Here is a 23159-nt window from a genome sequence, read left to right on the forward strand (position 1 = left end):
TATTAGGTTGCTTATAGAGAACAAATAGAGAATTTAAAGAGTGAAGCCCCTGGCAGTTGTCCTTTCTCCAAAGAATAGATATTCGTGTACTCTTTAGTGTAATCTGGATAGCGGGATTGATTCAGGGATTAGAGATCAGTCGGGATACAAATGGCCAAATTGGCCATGTTTTAAAGTCATTACCCCGATACCTACCTTCTTACTTAGGATTTGTGTTTTAATCACTATGACAGTTGCTATTTAGCTTTCTAGGTTCATGGGCACAGGTGGCTACCATTTACATTTGTCCTTCAATTAAGCATGAACAATTCAAGAGACAGGCTCCACCCAGTTCTGCAAATCAGTCCAGTTATCTGTCCTGGTGGAATTTCAGGAGTAGCGGGCCATTGCAAAGTGCAGCAAGTACAAGTTGCTTCCAACCCTCAGGGGAAATACCCAGCTTCTCCCTGGGGTGGTACAATCCTGGCAATCTAATAAGAGGAAGGAGTAGTAGGAAATAGAGCAAAGGAATAAACTTCAAAGCTTGAAGTCATTAATCTTCAAGTCAAAACTAAATCTGAAATTGTAAATAGTGGTGTTTCCCACTTAACCCGCTCTCCATCTTTCCACGAATAGACTTTTCCTAAAGAAGAGTGGCAGACCTATCTTGAATCTTAAAAGGAATGTGAAGAAGTGATGGTGAAGTCAGTGCAGGGGTAAATCCCACAGTAAGCTCAGGACACGGGCCCCTATAGCATGATCAGTATGACTCTCAAGGGCTGCAAAGTAAAGAATAAGGTCTTACTCATGGCTAACAGATACTACAGCTGGTGCCAAGATACTGAAAACTTACTAAGGAGAGTTCACACTCACCCTCTATCCGCATATATTGTTGTTTGTCCAGTCCACTCCTATAGCAATAAAGCAACTGTATCAAATTATTTGGAAGCAGCATGTGAAGATTAGATAGAGTCTCAAAGGTGTGACGTAGAACTTCAGGATCGTCATAGTTTTTAGATGTCTTACAGTTTTGAGGAAGTGAAAATTTCAGTACAATTTGATTGCTTTCGGCTGTTTCCATAATGACCCACTGAGTTACAGAGAACAAACAGAGAATTTAAAGAGTGAAGCCCCTGGCAGTTGTCCTTTCTCCAAGCTTTTCTCCATCTCCAAGAAGGTACCCCGGAGTCTGTGATCTCATCTCTGACTGCTTAGCATTCTGAGAGTCACAATGGCTCAGACCCTAGCCTGGAACTCTGAGTGCTCATCCTGCATCTTCAAACCAGAGGAAATCAGCCTGTCAAAAATACCTTGACAAGTCTTACAGGGATTTTAGATAGAAACTCCTGTTTCTGTCTGGATATGGACCGTATCTGAGGGAAACAGAGTGCTTTCCTCAAAGGAAGAGGAAAACGGGTCTGTACACCTCCAGTATTCTCCCCGCACCTGGCACTCAGTAGAGGCCGTGCACCCTGTGTGCACATAATTAAGGCTCCACCACCCTGAGGGGGGTGTCTACATCGGCACAATTCTCTGAGGGAAGAGCTTCATCTTCCAAAACCGAGGAAATGTCCAGATTAACACAGGTAAACTGCCAACTGCTTCTTATTCTCTTAACCAAATTAACACCAAGGAGACAGAGTAAACAAACAAAAATGCTCGATTCTTTCTTTACGGGTAGAAGCCATTCTTCATTGTGAGCCAAAAACAGAGGACCGTAGAAATAGTAAATCTTGAATCATCACACTTGATAGCAGCCCCAAGCAATAGCATGGCTACCAAGAACTCCTGGATTTGGGGCGAAAACACAAAGAGTAAGGTTTACTATAGCTACCCCTTACCCTCAGCACACTTCCTCAACTGAGACAGGTTCACCATAATTGCTCTACTCTGGGAACTGGCTGGGTAATGACACTGCAGAATGGTAAGAAGCAGGGAAAGCCATGGAGCCAAGCAGGCTAGGACAAAAGCTGGCAATGTCCGGCTTTTCACCAAACTGAAAAACCTTTGATCAAGACTGTAAAAACATTATAATTATATCCTGTCATTAGTGTCCAGAGCAGGAGATATACAATTTCACTTCTTTTATTGTTTTGTATTTGTTTGTGTGTGGGGTTTTTTGTTATTCTTACCTGAGGATATATATTTTTAAATATGTTTTTATTGGTTTCAGGTCTCAATGCTCTTTTCTCTTTCCTTCTAGTTGTAGAACTTCCACTCAGCCAGCTTTCCCGTGGTTCTGGGTGATAGACATTTTGTCTTTTAGTTGTAGTTTTGAAATTGTTGTGCGAGGCAGCAGTTTAGGTGTTTACCTATGCCGCCATCTTGGTTTCTCCCTCTATTTTTATTGGTTTCAGAGAGAAAGAGAGAGGGAGAGAGAGAGAGAGAGAGAGAGAGAGAGAGAGAGAGAGAGAGAGAGAAACATCAATGATGAAAGAGAATCATTGACCAGCTGCCTCCTGCACACCCCACACTGGCGATTGAGCCTGCAACCTGGGCATATGCCCTCACCAGGAATCAAACCGTGACCTCCTGATTCATAGGTCTATGCTCAACCACTGAGACATGCTGGCTGGGCCCTGAGGGTATTTTTTTCCATTGATTTGTAGAGAGAATATAAGTGAGTGAGGAGAGAGAGAGAGAGAGAGATAGAGAGAGAGAGAGAGAGAGAGAAACGATTTGAGGGAGAAACATTGATTGGTTGCCTCCCACACATGCCCTGACTGGGGCCAGGGATCGAACTTGCAACCCAGGTACATGCCCTTGACTGGAAATCATACCCACCACCCTTCGGTGCGTGGGCCAATTCTCTATCCACTAAGTAACACTGGCCTGGGCCAATTTCACTCCTCAATTTTCAACTTGCAAACTTAAAAAGTAAAACTTTAAAAAATGAAAGATATACGTTAAATACAAATACATTGAAAATATGTTACAGAACTAACCAGAATTACTTGAATATAATATGATCCTCATAATTTCATGGGTGTTTTTGGAAAGAGAATGAAATTGGTGTAGGTCAAGGTGTCTGAATATTTTGATAGCCACAGGCTTCTTTCTTCCAAGCAAATTGATTCTTACTGTAAATCCTCATTTACATAAATAGCAAAGAATAAACCATGTTTTAAGCCATCCAACCGGCTAAAGATGTGATCTATTAAAATTGATTCTTTATACCCCATGGAAATTGATCCAAGTATTCTTAATCATTGCTCTAAATAGTAATCAATGGGATGTTTCTAGGTATCTAAAGTGTATTGGCCTTGGCAGAATTTCAGACGTAGGCCACAATAATTATATTTTATTTTTAAATTAACTATCTTATGGATAAATGTTTTTTGCAATGGGTTAGAATTCTTCAAGAAATCCATCTTACTCATGTTCTCTAATAATGGTGTGATGAAAAGAACACTGAATCTGGATGGGAGTTAACAGTCAAGAATGGAGCCTGGTGCTAAGCCAGCGTTGCTCAGTGGTTAAGCATTGACCTATGAACCAGGAGGTCACAGTTTAATTCCTGGTCAGGGTACATGCCGGGGCTGCAGGCTCTATCCCCAGTTGGGGGCGTGCAGGAGGTAGCTGATCAATGATTCTCTCTCATCCTTGATGTTTCTATCTCTTTCTCTCTCTCTCTTTCCCTGTGAAATCAATAAAATAAATAAAAAATTTAAAAAGACTGGATCCTGGAAATTCCCTGCTGCTGACTAGCTGTGTGATCTTGATCACAGCCAACCAGGTCCCTGGTACTAACACTCTTTGATTAGAAAAATAATCCTCCTAAGCTAGCCTCCTTGTCTTATTATGACAGGAGTTGCTATAAAGGGGCAGTAGCACCTCTCAGCAGAGCAGCTGCAGGACTCTGGGTAGTTTTTCTAGTTAGGCTGATCTATTATTTTTAGGTAAATAGCAATTCCTCTTTTGTTTGTTTGTTCTTGTTCCCAAGAGGGCTGTTGTGTCCCCCAAACACCCTCCGATCCCCCTCTGCCATGGTGGATGTGACAAGGTCAGCTGGCTTCCAGAAGGCAAAGTATTCAGTAATGTTCAAAGAGAAAAGATCATCTCCAAGCTTCTTAAAGAAAGTGTCCTAAAGAGAGTGTTCCGTTCAAAGCAAATGAGGTGGGAGGGTCCCGACCACCAGAAAGAGGAGCCAAGCTCCAGCTTTCCTGGCACCAGAAAGTAAGTTCTGATCCTAAAATTTAAATCAAAATTCAAAGTAAATTTGACACAAGGCTAAGAAAACCAGTTACAGAATGTATGCATCTGAAGGACAGAAAGACTTTTTAAACAATTCAAGCTGTAGAAATCAAGTCTTGCAGAAAAATTTAAATAAAGGTGGAAATATGGATGAAAATTTATTCAAAAGCACTAACTGAAACATATGCAGATGTAGAATTTACTGATGTATGTGTTTTTCTTACTTTTGGAAATATATTCATATGTATCACTATCACATTCATTCTAGGAGTAAATGCATTTTTTAAATTAATTAATTGTTTTTAATTTAATAAATCTTTATTGTTCAGATTATTACAATTGTTTCTCCTCCCCCCCCCCATATCTCCCCTCCACCCAGTTCCCACCCCACCCTCTGCCCTTACCTTCCCCCAACTGTCCTCATCCATAGGTGTATGATTTTTGTCCAGTCTCTTCCCATACCCCCCATACAGACACCCCTTATCCCTGAGAATTATCAATCCACTCCCATTCTATGCTCCTGATTCTGTTATGTTCATCAGTTTATTCTGTTCCTCAGATTTTTAATTCACTTGACTTTTAGATTCACTTGTTGATAGATATGTATTTGTTGTTCATAATTTTTATATTTACTTTTTTCTTCTTTTTCCTCTTTTTAAAGAATGCCTTTCAGCATTTCATATAATACTGGTTTGGTGGTGATGAGCTCCTTTAGCTTTTTCTTATTTGTGAAGCTCTTTATCTGCCCTTCAATTCTGATTGATAACTTTGCTGGGTAGAGTAGTCTTGGTTGTAGGTTCTTGCTAGTCATCACTTTGAATATTTCTTGCCACTCTCGTCTGGCCTGCATAGTTTCTGTTGAGAAATCAGCTGATAATCGTATGGGTACTCCCTTGTAGGTAACTAACTGTTTTTCTCTTGCTGCTTGTAAGATTCTCTCTTTGTCTTTTGCCCTTGGCATTTTAATTATGATGTGTCTTGGTGTGGTCCTCTTTGGATTCCTTTTGTTGGGGTTCTGTGAGCTTCCTGGACTTGTAAGTCTATTTCTTTCACTAGGTGGGGGAAGTTTTCTGTCATTATTTCTTCAAATAGGTTTTCAGTATCTTGCTCTCTCTCTTCTTCTGGCACCACCATAATTCTGATGTTGGTACGCTTGAAGTTGTCCCAGAGGCTTCTTACACTATCTTCAACTTTCTGAATTCTCTTCTCTTCTTGCTTCTCTGGAGGAGTATCCTTTGCCTCTTTGTATTCCAAATCTTTGACTTGATTCTTGCGTTCCTCTAGTCTGCTGTTGGGTCTCTGTATAATATTTTATTTCAGTCAGTGTATGTTTAATTTCTAGTTGGTCCTTTTTCATATCCTTGAGGGTCTCATTAAATTTATCGGCCTTTTCCATGAAATTCTTGAAAAACCTTATAACCGTGGTTTTGAACTCTATGTCCATTCGTTTGTTCTCCTCCATTTCTTTCTTTTGTGATCTGTTTCCTTGTCTCCTCATTTTCACTGCTTCCCTGAGTTGGTAGGGTAGCTTTGTGTACTAGTTGTCCTATTGGTTCAATGGGTCAGCCTCCCAGTTACCTGAGGTGGACGCTCTTGGTGCACCCCTTTGTGGACTGTGTGTACAGCCTTGTTGTAGTTAAGTCTTGATTGTTGTTGGTGTCACTGGGAGGAATTGATCTCCAGGCCAATTGGCTGTGAGGACCCACTGTGTCTATAACGAAAGAATTGCTGTGCTGGAGACACGTTTATGGGGCAGAACTTTTCCAGTAGGGCTTTGGTGCTCACTGAGTCTGCCTCTTGAATGTGTCCCTTATGAGAGTGGTTGAAATCTGGTGTCGTCTCACACTGACCACTAGATACACTAGTTTCTGGATCTCCAATGGGGTGCAGGTCAGCTACTGTCTGAGGCCACCCAGCAGGAGCTACAGCAAGAACTACAGTTTTCTCCTCTTTGCTTGGGCTTTGGCGGTTTTGGAGCAGTCTGACTGGAGCTGCAGTTTATTTGGTTAAGCTGCCACAGAACAGGCCATTTATATGCAAAAGCTGCTGTGTGGAGCCTGGGCAGGTTTGTAGAATGTGCGGGGTGGGGTCTCAGGGCATCACTAGGCTAGGGCGTGGCAAACGGCGATGGCTGCAGTCAGCCGTCTCTGCCTTTCCACGTTTCCAAGTCCCTGCATCCAGCGCAGTAAACAATGAATGCTGGGTGCACCTCTGCAAAAAAGTCACTCTCACTTTCCGACCCGATGGCTGAGAGTCCAGCTTCTCCCCGTAGGTATCTGGGTCCCCCGTGTGTCCCCAGAAACTGGACTTCAGAGTGATCAGGAGCTTGTCTCCCTTCGGGTTGAAAAAAAGCCGTGCGCCCAGTCGCCTGCCACCAGCCCGATTCGCGTGCCTCTGTACCTCAGCTTTTCAGCATTTGTGCTCCCTTCTCTTTCCTTCTTAGTTGTAAAACTTCCATTCAGCCAGCTTTCCCGTGGTTCTGGGTGGTAGACGTTTTGTCTTTTACTTGTAGTTTTGAAATTGTTGTGCGAGGCAGCAGTTTAGTTGTTTACCTTTGCCACCATCTTGGTTCCTCCCGGAGTAAATGCATTTTAAACAAGATTTCTCATATTTTTGCAATAGAATGGTGACCTATCAAATAAAGAAACAAAGTATTGAAGGTTAATTTTTCAAACAAAAACACAACTTTTAACAAAATCTTTTCAATTATACTTCTTAAAAAGGAATTATAATTATAAAAGTTATACAAGTAAGTTAGGGTAGTGAAGGTAAATACTCATAGAAATGGAATCCTAAATCACGGAAAAATATAATTGTCTATGACTGAATTTCAAAGCAGAAAAGGGAATAAAAAAAAAAAAGTTAGCTAAATCAGCCACTAAATACAAACTGCTCATAATTTAATTGAAATGTTCCCCACTCACTTAGTATCTACTTGAGAACAATAATGCATATTATTAATTGGAAAATATTGTCCTGACTTTCTGAAAATCTATAATAATCTATAATAATAAAAGCATAATATGCTAATTAGACCAGATGTCTGTCCTTTTGTCCTTCCGGACAAAGCCAGGGCTGCGAGGAAAACCTGGGTGCCTGCCGGTGGCCAGGGGGAAGCCTGGGTCCTGGGTGCTAGAAGGAAGCCAGTGCTGGCAGCCGGGGGAAGGAAGGCCTACTTTTGCACCAATTTCATGCATTAGGCCTCTAGTATTTACATAATTACACTGAAGAAGATTCTAACCTATCTAATAAAAGAGTAATATGCAAATTGACCGTCACTCCAACACACAAGATGGCCGCCCCCATGTGGTCAAAGATGGATGTCCCCATGTGGACACAAGATGGCCAACACAAGATGGCCAGCAGGGCAGGGCAGTTGTGAGGGACCAGGCTGGCAGAGGAGGGAAGTTGTGGACAATCAGGCCAGTAGAGGAGGGCAGTTAGGGGTGACCAGGCCAGCAGGGGAGGGTAGTTGGGGGTGACCAGGCCTGCAGGGGAGGGCAGTTGGGGGGGACCAGGCTGGCCGGGTAGGGCAGTTGGGGGTGACCAGGCTGGCAAGGGAGGGCAGTTAGGGGTAACCGGGCCAGCAGGGGAGGGCAGTTGAGGGTGACTAGGCCTGCAAGAGAGGACAGTTAGGGATGACCAGGTCCGCAGGGGAGGGCAGTTAGGGGCAATCGGGCCAGCAGGGGAGCAGTTAGGTGTCAATCATGTCAATCAGGCTGGCAGGGGAGTGGTTAGGGGGTGATCAGGATGGCAGGCAGAAGCAGTTGGGGCAATCAGGCAAGCAGGCAAGCAAGTGGTTGGGAGCCAGCAGTCCTGGATTGTGAGAGGAATGTCTGACTGCCCATTTAGGCCCAATCCTGGTGGCCCGATCCCACCAGGATTGGGCCTAAATGGGCAAACATCCCTGGAGGGGTCCCAGATTGATGAGGGCGCAGGCTGGGCTGAGAGACACCCCCCCCCCCCATGCACAAATTTCATGCACCGGGTCTCTAGTTGTAATATATGACCAGCCATGACCTTGGCAATAATCTAGGGAAACACAAAGGGAGGCAAATGCTTGGGCAATATAAAAACATGAGAGGTATGGAAAGAGGTAGACTGAAACAGAAGCCTTTTTCCTCCAGAATAAATAGAAACTAAACAATGTTATTACTGGCATTTATTTGCATAACCCTGGACTATGAAAAAAAAAAGTATATCAAAGTGCTTTCCAAAATAGCTACCTGGTGGTCAGTATGTCACCTCTGTCACAGTAGGAGAAATTGAGGTGGGCAGCAAGGCATGCTCACCTACTAAGTGATTGGCTCAGGGCTTTTCTTCTTTTCCACCAATTCAGACCACCTTCTTTGTAATTGACATAAGGGCTTGTTGAATGACAGGAGACAGAGAACATCAACCTTACCCTACTCCATTGGATTAGCTAAAGAGGTACTAGTTTCAGTGGAAGCCTGAGGCTACCACTAAAAACTGAATGCAGAGTGCCTTGTGATGGCCTAGAAAGAAGGTTTGTGCTTTTGGGCCAAGAATTGATGTTAAAGCTGGACCAGACCCCGTACAGAAAATAGCCCACTTCTAACTAATCCCCCTGCTCTCAAGGCTGGACTTGAGCCAAACTAGACTCAAGAATTTGGAGAAGGCGTTGTCTCTTAGTTGTTGCCCTTATATTTCACAGTACCACATTTCACACTTAGTTCTTCTCTCTCTTAACCTGGTCTCCTCACCACTTAGAATGAGTGTTCCCCTATAAATAATGTACAGGGACTATCCTGCCACTATCCTTTTAAACATGTCATGCTAAAAACTATCAGTTCAACAAGTGTGTGTGTGGGGGGGGGGTGGGGGAATGGTACATAATTTTGAGGCTGATGTCAAAGTGTTCAAAAGTTCTCCAGAGAAAGGAAGAGGAGTTAAGTGGAGATAACAGGAAAGGATGATGTTAGGGATATGGGAGAAAAAGAATCTTAGAGGATGTATTAATGACAAACTCAGAGGGACTTTAAGGGATCAAGAATCAGCTCAAGTTCTGAAACAAAAGAAAAAAAGCAGAAGTAGAAACATGAAGCAAGAAAGATGGAAGATGTGTGAAATGCACACATGCATACACACACACACACACACACACACACACACACACACACACACACACAAAATTCTTGTCTCCTATCCGGAGAAAAACAAGAATTCCCAACTAGATATATTTGTAAAAAGCATCAGCTGGAAATGCATGGACTTTAATATTTCGCCACTTCACTGTTTTTCAAGTAACTGTAAGTAGGGAAAAGTTGCTTAACATTTTTTAGTCTCAGTTTAGTCATTTATAAAATAGGAATAACTAGTAGTATCGACTTTATTGTGTTGTTAAGAGTATTAAATTGGTTAATCTGTATAAAATGTTCAGCACTATGCCTGGCACATAGTAACCACATCATACACTCTAGCAAATGTTATTTTTGGAGTAAATTATTTCAAATATTTAATGAGTGCCTAGTATATGCCAGCACACTGCTAGCTAGAATAAAGCCAGGTCTTGCCTTCAAGGCATTGAAATGAGTGAGATATTGTAAATGTACACTGAGTGGCCAGATTATTATGACCACCCCATCAGTACTTCGTTGGGCCACCTTTTGCCTTCAATACTGCGGCGATTCTTCTTGGCATTGACTCCACTAGATGTTGAAAGGTGATGCGAGGAATCTGACACCATGCCTGATGAATAGCACTGTCCAGTTCTGTGAGATTTGATGGTTGTGGAACCAGCTGCCTGATGGCTCTTAACTTCGTCCCACAAATGCTCAATTGGGTTGAGATCTGGTGATTGTGGGGGCCACCTAAGCAAGGTAAAGTCTCCCTCATGTTCTTGAAACCACTCCTGCACAATACGAGCGCCGTGGCATGGCGCATTGTCTTGTTGGAAGAAGCCATCTCCATTGGGATACGCCATCAACATGATAGGATGAACTTGATCAGCAACGATACTTAAGTATGTTGTGCTATTCAGATGTTGTTCCATATGAATTAAAGGGCCCAAATCATGCCAGGAAAACATGCCTCAAACCATAACACTGCCCCCACTAGCTTGAAGGGTTGTACTCATGCATGTGGGGTGCATGCTTTCATGCTGTTTCCGTGAAATTCTCACTCTGCCATCTGCATGATGCAACTGGAAACGTGATTCATCGGACCTTATGACTTTTTTCCAATGCTCGACTGTCCGATCCTTGTGTTCCTGTGTGAATTGGAGACGTTTTATCTTGGTAACTGCAGACAGCAAAAGTGTTCGAACAGGCCTTCGGCTTCCATATCCCATATGATGCAGTGTACCGCTAATTTGCCTACAAATGTCAGGTGGTCATAATAATCTGTCCATTCAGTGTATAATTATAATGTAACAGTAAGGAGTTGTAAACAAATCATTATAATATAACCCAAAATAGGGTTCTTGGAAGAGGTAGCAATTTATTCTTCCTGAGGTATCAGCGAAGATGATTTGTGAGCTAGAGCTACATAAACAGGACTGAAGCAGATAAAAGGAGGGAGGATGTAAAAAAGAGGAGCAATTATAGAAAAAGTAAGCATAGTGTATGTCCTGGGGGAGTGTTTAGAAAAGCTGCAAAATGTGTAATGTGTTCTTCTTTTTTTTTTTTTTTTCATTGACTTGGGAGAGAGAGGGAAACACTTAATTATGCATTCATTGGTTGCTTCTTGTATGTGCCCTAACATGGGATCAAACCCGCAACCTTGGGGTATGGTGACACTGAGTGCCCAGCCAGGGCCTGTCTAATGTGTTTGACACATTGTAGGCACTGGAAAGGTGGTGAGCAGATGCTTAAAGCCTGGCTACACAATTTGGACTTTACCTTAGGCATTGGGAGGGCATCTGTTTTAGATCAGTGGTATAGAACACAGTCTGGCAGGAGCACGCTTAGGAGGGAGATATCCAAAGAGGCGTAGGCTAATCTTACAATTATTCTTCTATGTTTAATGTGCTGCTGCTGGATGCCCAGCACAATTTTAAGTGATGGGATTTCAGCAATGAACTAGACAGGAAAGGCCCCTGCCCTCCTCTAGGGTTATAGTCTACTGAAAAGAGACAGATAATTTATAAAGCAAATAAGACTAACAAGATCATGAGATGTACAGAGAAGAAATAAAAATGGCTTTATGAAATAGAGCAATATGGGTGGGAAGGACTTTTTTAAAAATGAAGTCAAGTCAGGAAAGGCCTTTTTTTTTTTTTTAGTTATTTTATTTATTTCTTGAAATAAAAAAAGGAAAGGCCTTTCTCAGAGGAACATGGAAATGCAGAGGGAGGACACCTCTGGGAGGGGGTGGAGATGGGGACCAAAGATCTGAGAAACCCATGTGCATTTTCCTTGGAAGACACTCAAAGGAGCATGGGATCCCTTCCCCCTAAATGTTAAACCAGTGCAATCAGATGCTTCATAAAACATTCTAGGGGTTGAATCTAGAGCTGCGTGTTCAACCCAACAGAATGCAATAGTATCCATCAGCAAAGCAAAAAATTCTTCAAATGCCAATATTTTAGGACATCTACATTTGACAAACATTTTTAGTATTTAGTTACAAGTACAAATATATGGCAGTCACAAATGCGTAAATATTCACTTATATATTAGTATTTATTTACATAATGTATGTACTAGTATATATAATGATATACCCATATTCTGTATGTGTATATATACACACTAGTAGCCCGTTTGCACGAAGATTCGTGCAATAGACCTTCTTTCACCTGGCTGCCTGCACCAGTTTTCTGCCGGCACCAGGGACCCAGGCCTTGGCTGTGGCCACCGCCTTCTACCTTCTTTCAGGGTCCCGGCTTGGCCCTGGGCGGTGGCCTTGGGCTCGGCTGCACCCAGCGTCCCTGCTACCCGATCTCAGGAGCGAGCCGACCCCCAAGGTCGGCTCGCTCCTGCGATCGGAGCAGGCACCCCGCTGGCGCCCCAGCTTCCCTGCAACGGTTTCCTGGTGGGCGTGGTTGATGGGCGTGGCTTGGTTGGTGGGCGTGGCTTGGGCAGAGCGAAGGTGCAGTCAATTTGCATATTTGTCTATTATAAGGTAAGATGTATTTTTTCCTCTCCTCCCCCTACTCCATGAACTTATTTCAGGGAACTAAACTAAGAGATAGGAATTTGGCGGGCAAAATTGGCCTCACACAATCTAAATGTATTAAAGGAAAAAAAAAATCAACTTTTGTTCTTTCTGTTGTGATAGCAATGACTTAGCTGGAACTGACCAGGTGGGCAGGCCTGCTTTGGGCAGGAATGCTTCCTTCTTCTACTGTTAGTATTTATGGTTTTTACATGTTATAAGCAAAGTGGAACTTTACATACATCTGCCCGTGTTACTCAGATTAGCCTTGTCTAGCTTAGCACAGGGCAGAACTCCTGGCTTCCTGTGAACCAAGACGGGGTGGAGGCTGGAGACTGAAGGCGGGCGGGATGGGGGTCAGGGCAGGAAGCCAGGGCTTCCTTGCAGGGGGGGGGGGGGGGCGCTCTGAGGCCGTGACCCCGCCCGTCGGAGCCCCTGGCGGCCACCTGCCCACGATGGCCCCGGGGCCCAGGATGCCCCGAGGAGGCCCCGGGGCCGCGTCGCCGGGTGACCCCAGGAGGCTCGGGCCTGGGCGGCGCCGCCAGCCCCGTGACCAGGGATACCCGGGGCGCGGTGGAACGCGGGCCGTCGTGGGCGCCCACACTCGACGGTAGTTGCGGGGCGACCGGGCGGGGCGAGGGGGAGCCCGCGGAGCCGCAGCCCCCGCCCCGGCTGAGGTCGCCCGGCTCCGCGCCCGCCAGCGGGCCCCGCCGGCAGCCCCCCGCCGGCCGCCGGCTGCCCGCCCTGTCCTCCCGCTGCAGGAAGGCCGAGCCGGAGGAGGCGCCCGCCCAGCCGTTCGCCGCGCGCGCGGAGGCGCCGGGGCCGCGAGGAGGCAGCGCGTTGGGAGACGCCGCCGCGGACGACGCGCGGGCCCGCGACGGGGCGGGGTAAGAGCGGCCGCGCCGTCCGCCGCCCCGGGGAGGGCGCACCCGGGCTGTGCACCCACCTCCCGCTCTCCGACCCCAAGGCTCCTTCCCCGGCTCCCAGGCCCCGGGGCCGCCCGACTCTGCGCCCCTCCGCCAGGGGCGGGGCCTTCGCCCGCGCCCGGTGCCCTCACGGGGCGCACACCTTGGGGTCCTCCCTCCTCCTCCACCCCAGCACCTGGCACAGAGCAGGTGGCTCAGCACCCCGACCCAAACCCTGCCTGAGCTGTGTTTTCCATTTCTCCAGGGTACACCTTCCCCTCCGGGAGACAATAAAATGGAAACGATTAGCAAATAGACTGGCTACTGCAGTGGCTTTACTTCCAGTTCTCGCACTTCCCTCCGGAACAGGAGTGGGCTTTGGGTCCATGCTCCTTTGGCGTGGAAAAGGGTTTGGTCCTGTGGGCCTTTCAGTGCCTCTGAAACAGGCCGGTTCGTGAGGCTAATTCTGTGTCCCCTGGAGCACCTGTGGGTGATCAATAGCAGACTTCACCGCCCTGCTTTTTAAGTTCCAGATAACTCACCAAATTGTTTTTTGTGATTTGTATTTTATTTATCTGATAACACCTCCTTTGTCGTCCCAGACCCTAATTTCCTAATCTGTTAGATCTTCCCGTTTGCTTTTGTCTGTACACCTCCCCTCTGCCCCCGCCCTTTTTTGGTCTGGCTTGTCCCTTGTTTCCGGTTGATTTTATTTGTTACCCCCACCCTACCCTCATAGTCCCGTTCTTCTGCTTTCTAAATGTTTTCTTACTCTCCTTTAGATGGGAAGGCAAAGTCCATGCTTTCTTTAAATCAATATTGTACCTTACCCATAAATGTGCCTGTTCCACAACCTGTGTAGGATTTTAAGGACACAGAGGAGCAAAATGGGGAGAAGAAATGGTGAGAACTATGGCCCCAGCCTGCGTGTGTCCAGCATCTCTCATGAGGTACGGCAGATGCTACTGACCTGGGCGTTGGGGCAGCAGCTCCCAGGGTTCAGACCTAACCCCACGGACTTGCTGCTGAGGTCCCCTGCTGCTGTCTCTTGGAGAACCGTTTGTCCTGTGCTTTGTCCCTCTTGGCACATTTGGAATATCAAATTTTTATGTCTTTTAACAAAGAAAAAGTTAACCAGCTTCTCTCCACATCGTGAGACATTTCTAATTACAATCGGATTGTTTTATTTTCTCACACATATTTTGTGAAAAATATTAGTAAAGCAGGTGGAATATAAAAAAAGAATAACCAATTCACAACCTGTAAGGAGTTTGCAACATCGTTGGCTTCACATGTGGGTGAGGGCCTTCTTTCCAATTGACAAACTTGGTTATATTAATTTTTTTGTATGATCTCAACAGCACAGTTCATCAGCTTCCCTTTACCATGTTAATTTAAGAATACTCTCCCTTGTTATTCTATACATTAGTATACCAGGTCACAGACATAGCTGAGAGAAGCTTGAGCATCTGTTGGGGACATTTTAAAAATACAAATAACTGGGCCATATCCTCATCCTACTAAATTAGAATTAATAGTATTTTTTCAACTATTATTTTTTAAAAGCTCCCTAAGTAATTCTCACATAGAGATGAGACTTATTTCAGAGAACATAGAATAATTTACTAATTTTATTTTTTACACACCATTAAACAAATATCATCTACAGCCTAGCTCCCAAGATTCAGCTCTCCTTCCTATCAGGAAATGATCCTTGTGGATCAGTTAAATCCTCAGATGGTATTTAAGCTTAATTCTCCCAGTTCCTCCTTAGTGTGGGGATGACACCTAATACTACCTAACATCTTACTTGTATATTGCTTAGTTTAATTTACAAATGATTTCCTCATTTGAGATAGAAAAAATACTGAGTTCATTTCTAAAAAAAAATTACTTTAAAAAATAAACTAATCACCTCTTCCAGGATAAATTATTACAATCCTCTCCTACACATCCCACATTTTCCCCATAGCACTCAGCACAATGTCTGGAACATAAATACTCAGTTGATATTTGTACATTTTCTTATTCATTTTTTGGCTTTGAGTATTTCCTCAGTGTTTTCAACACCTGAAGCCCAGAATGAGTAGTGGGCTGGTCAGTGTTGAGTATAATGTGAGGATTAGAGAATTTTCTTTGATTTATAGGCTTTCAGATACAGAAACTGGTGAATTTGACACAATGAAGTAGACATTTTTTTATATTTTTAAACTCAATTTTGAAAACCTGTGTGCCATTATTTTTAATAAAATGAGAGTGAAACCCTAAGTTATTGTAAAAGTCTTTCAATTTCCTGACTAATAAGTGTTACCAAGCTGATACCTTGATAAGAGAACATTGCACACGCCTCCAACATGCTGGTGGAACCCTGAAAGGTGGCAGAGGGGTCATGAAGCTTTGTGCCCTATGTCACACTCCACCCAAAGGACATGTCAAATGATGTACTTGAGCTTTTTAAAATTTTCTTAACATTAAGTTTATCCTAAAACAAATATTGTTGTAGAATTTATCTCACTGGAATTTGGATTCAGAAGTACCTGTTCCTGAGAATAAAAACCTCCCACCTGGAAGGGATAGTGCAGCAGGTGGTAAGAAATCCTAGATGTCTATATACTTATATTTATAAATATACGAAAATGTATTCATATGAATAACCACTCATATAAAAGGGGGTTTGTTTTTAGTACAACCAATCTTATGTAACTATTAATTGTTATTTTTTTATACACATTCTTTCAGGCAAAATTAACAAGGTAAGGATAAATGTTTGGCTTTAAATAATTCACAAAACATTATTTTAAAATTAAATGTTATATTCTTTAAAAACTTCTTTACTCAAAGTTAAACTTTATATTTCATGTCTGTAGAATTTTTTAATCAATTCAAAGCTGTTGTTTTTTTATGGCTGCAAATTGGTCATTAAATTAATATCTTGTTTTTTCAATATACAATACTATATATGGAAATTAACTTTATAGTGACTATAGTGTTTCCTAGTCATTGCCAAAGGTAATGGTCTCAGCCCTTAAAATATCTTAAAGCAGTTGAAATGGTTAATATTTTGTTTTGAAGCAGTGAGAAAATTAATTTCATTTACCTTTTTTTGATCAAAACATAAAACACTTAACTGTTAGTAAAACACTGATAACCTTAAAAGTATTCAAACCTCATTAGTTAACACTGTTTAGTTGGTATTTATAAGATTATAGTAAGTCCTGTGAAGACAGTAAAAAACGATATTTGTATGTCTTCAAAGGAATATACATTACTATATATTCCTTTATTGGAACTATATATCCCTTAGTTACAACAACTATCAGTCTTAGAAGAAGAGTAGGGACAAAGACAGAGTGTGTTTAAAAGTCTTCTGCTGCTTTATAGAACCATCTGGAAATTCCAGTAGAGCAACTGATGCTAGAACGTAATTTGTCAGAGCATGCTCACAAAAGAACACAGGTGGGATTTTATTCCTCATACTCCTTTCCTAAAGTATTATTTTTTTTAAATGCATGTTACTAAAATGTTGCCCATGGCTTTTCTGTTATCAGAATAATAAACAAGGGATATTTCAGTTATGGAGTTATCCTCTTAAAGAAGGAAATACCATGGAAAACAGGTAAGAGGATATTTTTTATAAATCCCTAAATTAGTGAAATAAATTTAAATATACATGAGTTAACTATTTATCTGAAATACAAGGACAAAAAACTACCGGAAGAAAATGTATAACAGTACCTACATATGGGACTGTTGTGAGGATTAAATGAGTTGACATCTACAAGAAATTAACAGAAGAGCGAACAGTGGAGTGCAGGCTAGGATCACAGACATGGGATCCTACCACCCGAGCTTAAATCCAAGCTCCACTAGATGTGTGACCTTAGCCGCCTTGCCTCAGTTTCCTTACCCATAAAAGGTAGAGCATAAAAATGCCTATTTCATGGGGTTATTGTGAGGACTAAACAGAATAATGTGTTTGATAGGCATTTGCTGTTAATACTGCAAAGGCCTAATAATATTAGAGTTGGAAATGTGTTATCAATGAAATATTTCATTATGGAGATTTTTTTTCTCTTCAATATACCATCAACAAGTAAAGAGAATAAAAGTAATGGTAACTTCCATTCAGTGTTAAACATTTTTGCAAAATACGTTCATATAATCATTTTGTTAGATCACCTCCAAGGGAGGCATTCTCATTTCCATTATGCTCAGTGTTGGCAAAGGGGTTCAAACCTAGGTCTTCTGTCCCTAGATTCCATGTTCTTTTTATTACACTACAGGAATCTGTCTGTTATCAATTGCAGATTTAAAATAATCTTTCTGTGGTTTTTCAAAGGCAAGTCTGGGGGTGGGGAACATCCAGTCCGAGGGCCTTCCATATAAGGCCCATGAAATCATTCGGTCTGGCCCTGCCAAGGTATTAGGGGTGAGTTAAATGTTTAACCAAACATAGCAGGCTAATTTTTAAGTTGATAATTTTGTATTGTCCACTAATTATGTTATAAATACCCAAATGACCCTTGGCAAAAATGGTTCCCCACCCCTGAAAATGAATAAATTACCATTTTCTGTAGAAATGAAAATATTTTTCACAATCTTTCAAGATTACTTTGCGGTGTTTACTATCAACTGGCTTTAAAAGAAGCAAGAATTAATGAAACTATATTCAGGGTGTCCCCCCAAAAATGTATACACACAATGTCTATAGATCCTATTACATTTTGAAAATGAAATATATTTTAATAAACACTGCCTTTATAATTATTCAAAGTGAATATACATTTTTTGGAACACCCTGTACATATGTCAATTAATTGATCAAATCTTTCAATGTCAGTATTTCTAGTAAGCTTTAACAAAAACTAACTACAAACTAAACTCAGTATTCTATGGCCTGGCTTTTTTGCAGTTTTCAATTTAACATAATACCCAGAAGTATTTACTCCTAAAGCAAAAGACCACCATCAGATGAAAATTACTATGGACTATATCTGGGGTAATTTTTGTTTGATAGACCTTGTTTTGCTTTCTTTTTTTGTTAGAATAATTTTTTAAAACCATAATGGCTAAAGTAGAATCCTTTATTAAGTAACCTAACTAATTTCTTTAACAGTCTCCTTTATCTAATTCTAGGTCTATAAACATTTCACTATAATTTCAGTTTGAGTTATATAGCCTCCTTTTCAGACAGCATAACTGCATATACAATATAGTCATAGGCAAACAGATATAATTAGCCACTTTTAGCCTATGGCAATTCATAGCCAGTTAACCATTTGTAATCGTTATAATGATCTCATAACCTGTATATGCACAAGGGGATGCCCAATTAATATTTTAATTCTTTTAAAATGTATACAGTATATAACTAAAGCATATTTGAAAATTAGCATATTTCTGTTAAGATAGATACGCACATGCCACTGGGAACTAAACATTAACTAGTCTTTGATAAAGGTTACATATTATAATTTAATAGCATTTTAATTCTAGTCAACAAGCCATTCATTAATTAAATCATTTTTAAGGGATTTCAAAAAACCTTCAATGGAAATTGGCTTTAATACAACCAACAATCCCATAAGGCTCTTCACTCTGAACCACTCACTAACAAGTGCTCCAGCTGATAAGCAAGTTGGTTCTTACTCTGAACTGCCGACGCCATTAGGTCTCTGCTGGCCCTATGCTGATGGAGACTTTCTTAAGGACAGAAATGACTCTCTTAATAATTTATGTTCAACTGTAGAAAACAGCAGTGGTGAAACTTTATCTGCTCCAACTTGGAATTTGAAATACAGAAACAGCAGTGTAGAAGAAAATTTAACAGATGAAAGTGATTTATCAGACAATGAAAAAGCAAATGATACTTTACTCAGCTATTTTAAAAAGATGGACCTGAACTTAAAGCCAGAAACAATAGAAAATGTTCCAGAATCTTTCACAGAAGAACCAAATGAAGTATTTCCATATCCTGATTTTCTCCCTCCTCCTTTTAACACTCTGGACTTGCACAAATTAGCCCTCTCAAAATCTGATAACTGGAAAGCAACAGTGGAATCTCCAGAAAGCTGTATTGAACCTTTGATAACTCGTTTATTAGAAATGGAACGATTACAACATACTACTATACAAAAAGAGAGGCCAAGATTACAAACTACCTTTTGTACTCCAGCAGTTACCGAACGACCCTTTTCCTCTAAAACTATACCCAAAATGAAACAGCCAAAACTTTCTGACTCTGTAAGTCTTCAGACAACTTGTGTAGATAAAACTAGAGAAAAAAGGAAAAAGAATTCTGCTTCTTGCAAGCTTGAACAAAATGCTTCACAATGTAATTGGAACAGTGCTGGCAAATATAAATGGAATTCTAGACCACCATCGCTAAGAAGTTCATCCACAACAAAACAATTGATAGCAACTTATGATGACTTTAAAAATCCCCAAACCTCCACTTTAAACCCATGCCAAGAACTCTCAACCAGCCCTGCTACTGTCCAGTCAACTCAATCACTGGTTAAAGTGGTCTCAACAAGAACTTGTCTGCCATCAAGGTCTCTAATACCAGTTTCACCTATACCTCTGTCTTTTTCTGAAAATCAGAGGGAAGAAATGAAGGCACCAAGGACCAAAAAGAAACTTTACCGAAAACATATAGCATTGAACAGGCCATTCTATATTCAGAATCTAAACTGTCTATCACCTTCATTTAGAGCTAAGGGTAAGTGCTCACCCATTGAGCAAAAATAACATTTTCCCCCATACATCTCAGTATGAGCAAATCTCTTTCAAGAAGCCCAGCTAAAATATGGTTCATCATTTCGAGATGCAGGTATTAAACACACACACACTACTTGATGTGATATGGAGCAGAGCCTGTGGAAATCACTGCTGGGATCGGTGACGTATCAACCCAAGGTGACGTATTGGACAATCTTTTGCATGTTGCTTCAAAATGTTTCACTTAGTAAACTGTTCTACTCAAAAGATTCTTTTGTTGTGATTGTTTCCCTGTATAATTCCATCAATAAATTGTATAATTGACTTATTGTTGCTATAATTATTGTGTTCTATTATACACACATAATAGTTACCTCTATCAGTGATTTTTAAAAACAATTCCCACTTGGTTATCTTTTTTCTTTTCCGTCCCATCTCCACAATCTATTTTGTCTATTATTTTGACCTATCCTTTGGGTACTTAGCCATTAAATCTAAGGATTTCATGCTGTTTTGTTAATATACAAGATCCTCATGGTTCTGCAGTGAATTCTTAGAAACTTTCCATTTCCCAGGCCCTTTTTATTTGAAAATAAGATTCTTTTTGGGGCCTAACTGTAGGTTTAGGCATGAAACAACCCTCTTCCACTTAAATCTAAGTTTTTAAATGTCCAAGGAAAAATGGGAAAAAGTCACTGTCCACAGAGAAGCCAGAATCTCATGTAATGAAATCCCGCCCCTCACCCCGCACCCACCAAGGCTCTTAGTTGCTGGAAATCTTAAGCCTGGTTAGTTGAAATTCAAACTAAGCTAAAGCTTAACTCATTAACTGGTGAAAAGGGAAACTATGGATTGACACTTACTGTACCTAAGAATCAGGAACACAAAAAAGTAGAGTTCAATTGCAGGCTTACAGAAACAGAATCTTTGGGAGCGGGGCCTGGGACCTACAAAATAATCAAACATCCCAGATCATTTTAATGCAGGTGGTCCTCAGATCACACTCTGAGGGAAAAACTTGATGTAACATGTTTAGCTCAGAGTTTGAATATTTAGGGCGGCGGCGGGGGTGGGGGGGTTGCTTTGGTTTTAGTGGTTAGTTGAATTTAGTTTTTCATAAACATTAAAATAAAGCCACCTGATTAAAACTCCAAACATTAACCCCCAAAGGTAAAAATGAAAAGTAAAAGTCCTCTCCCCATCCCCAAACCCCCACACAAAGGAAGTCAGGGATTATCATCCCCTCCCACAAGATGGAATATTTGTGGTAAAGATGAGATGAATTAAAGGGTAATTCAAATAAATGTTAAGGAGAGCAACTATAGTTTAAAATCCACTCTCTATAGGAGAGTAGGGAGGAGCATTTTAGAGGTAGTGGTAATCAGGGAATGGTCTGTCAGGAGTTACATGAAGTTGATCATACACGAAAGGACTGCTTTGATTCTTTGGAGTGCATGAGCGTTTGCGTGTTCACGTGCATGCTGGGGATGGGGAGGGAGGGAGGTGTACAGGAAATGGCAAATTTTTCTTTGGAAGCAACCAGACTACTTTATCTAGGATGTCATTAGTCCTAAACAAAAATGATCTACTGCAATACCTTCCAGATCATTAAAATATATTAGCAGCATTGATGATTTCAATTACGAAGCAGAGACAAATAATTTTAATATCATGATCACTTAGTAAAAATGTAGTCGCTAGGAATCGTTTTTCTGTTTAAACTGAGCCCTAAAATGAGGCTAAGTTGTGTGTAGGGAAGTGCATGTAGCCACCTCAAGTCCATTTTGTAGGATGATGGGGGAAACAACTTGGTTCAAATAGGCAACACATATGACTGATAAACTCACCATGGGCGATGGGATGGGGGAGGGGGATGTAGTTATAAACAAATTCAAATATTTGTCTATCAGATCTGTTGAGATAAACTTTCACCATTATTTTTGAATAAACATTTGGAAAACTTTGTAACAGAGACATATAATAAATAAAAATAAAGTAATTCTCTTCAGGATATTTTAAACTTGGCTTGCTCATAAATTCTCACATTTAGATCTCCAGATCTAAACTTAACTCTTTGGATCTTAACAGAGAAATTCTTTTTCATCAATGAGAGAAAGCACATGTAAAAAATGGCTTCTTTTCAAGTTCTGCAGCAATGTCCTCCCCAGCCCAATACTCTGAGAATTACTTTCCCTAATAAAAACAGGATCTCATGGCCTTTGTCAACCACTTTAGATAATTATATAATTCTTAATCTTCTGCCAGCCCAAGTAGAAAACTACATTCGGGGCCTTTACAAGGCTATCCAGAGCCACTGCTATTCAGCCCATGTTTTTAAAAAAAATCAAGGCTCAACCAAACTAGTCTACTGGCCTCTCGGTGGCGGGTAGCTCCAGGTGTTCAAGCATATTCTATGAGGCCAGACACTGGCCCTCCAACTTCCAATCCTGCTTTGCATGTGTTAAAGAAGCACAGGACCTCATAAATATTTTATTCACTGTTTTAAAACACTGATGACATTTTCTTAAGAGAAGAAAATAAAGTGATTAGACTGAGGATAAGTGTCAGGTCTCCCCATCTGCAATAAAGTAATTTATTTAAATAATTACAGAAAGGGAGTCATCACATTGCTTACTATGCTTCTATTACTAAGAAAGCCAAATTAAAAATACATGTAAAAGAAAATATGAACACAATACCCTTTGGTGTATGTTCTGTACTTAGTTGCTTAGAAAATGTTTTGATGTCTGAAAGGATGATCATACTAAATTGGCTGATTCCAAGCTGCAGGTGTGAAAGGGCAGATTATGCAAAGTAGTTTGGTAAGATTCTCTCCCACACCTTTCCTCATCACTGAGATTTACATAGCACATCAGATGTCTTCTGAGAACTTTTAAAGTAAATATTTAATTTAACCTGGCAGTTCCCAATCATATTTTAGCACAGAATAATTTTCGAACCACATCTGTGACCAGCAGTAAAACAGAACTTAAGAAACATCAGGTAAGAAATGGTGTCTTTAATTTAAAACCTAACATAACCAAGCAAAGAAAAAAATCAGGAGACAATATAGTAACAACTGGCATATTTTATTATATTTTCCCCGATATGTTGATTGGGAACATTGCTGCTAAAATGCAAGTTACAATTCAAATGATACCACAAACAATTAGAATGCATATTGAGTATTTTCAGATTTCAGCTTCCATATCTTGATCACTAAATGGAAAGATTCTTCAGAAG

At 41.2% G+C, this 23159-nt stretch overlaps 1 protein-coding gene across 3 annotated transcripts in view; it reads left to right on the top strand.

Moving 5' to 3' along the window:
- Positions 1 to 1218: 1218 nt before the first annotated feature.
- Positions 1219 to 23159, top strand: part of FAM217A (family with sequence similarity 217 member A) — a 31727-nt gene continuing 9786 nt past the window's right edge. The window contains exons 1-8 of one of the 3 annotated variants that reach the window (XR_008557123.1): positions 1219 to 1565; positions 3923 to 4155; positions 13053 to 13178; positions 14059 to 14146; positions 15700 to 15784; positions 16578 to 16652; positions 16745 to 16812; positions 18109 to 18195. Coding sequence is in view for 1 of the 3 variants with exons in the window: in XM_008154866.3 (XP_008153088.3) it covers positions 14084 to 14146; positions 15700 to 15784; positions 15936 to 15949; positions 16578 to 16652; positions 16745 to 16812; positions 18728 to 19946 (1524 nt within the window). In the remaining 2 variants the exon portion in view is untranslated. Of the gene's footprint in view, positions 1566 to 3922; positions 4156 to 13052; positions 13179 to 14058; positions 14147 to 15699; positions 15785 to 15935; positions 15950 to 16577; positions 16653 to 16744; positions 16813 to 18108; positions 18196 to 18727; positions 20241 to 23159 lie in introns of those variants that run through there. The other 2 variants (XR_008557124.1, XM_008154866.3) reach the window with 2 other exon arrangements.

The sequence above is a fragment of the Eptesicus fuscus genome, chromosome 9 (genome assembly GCF_027574615.1).
Source record: "Eptesicus fuscus isolate TK198812 chromosome 9, DD_ASM_mEF_20220401, whole genome shotgun sequence".
Lineage (NCBI taxonomy): Eukaryota > Metazoa > Chordata > Mammalia > Chiroptera > Vespertilionidae > Eptesicus > Eptesicus fuscus.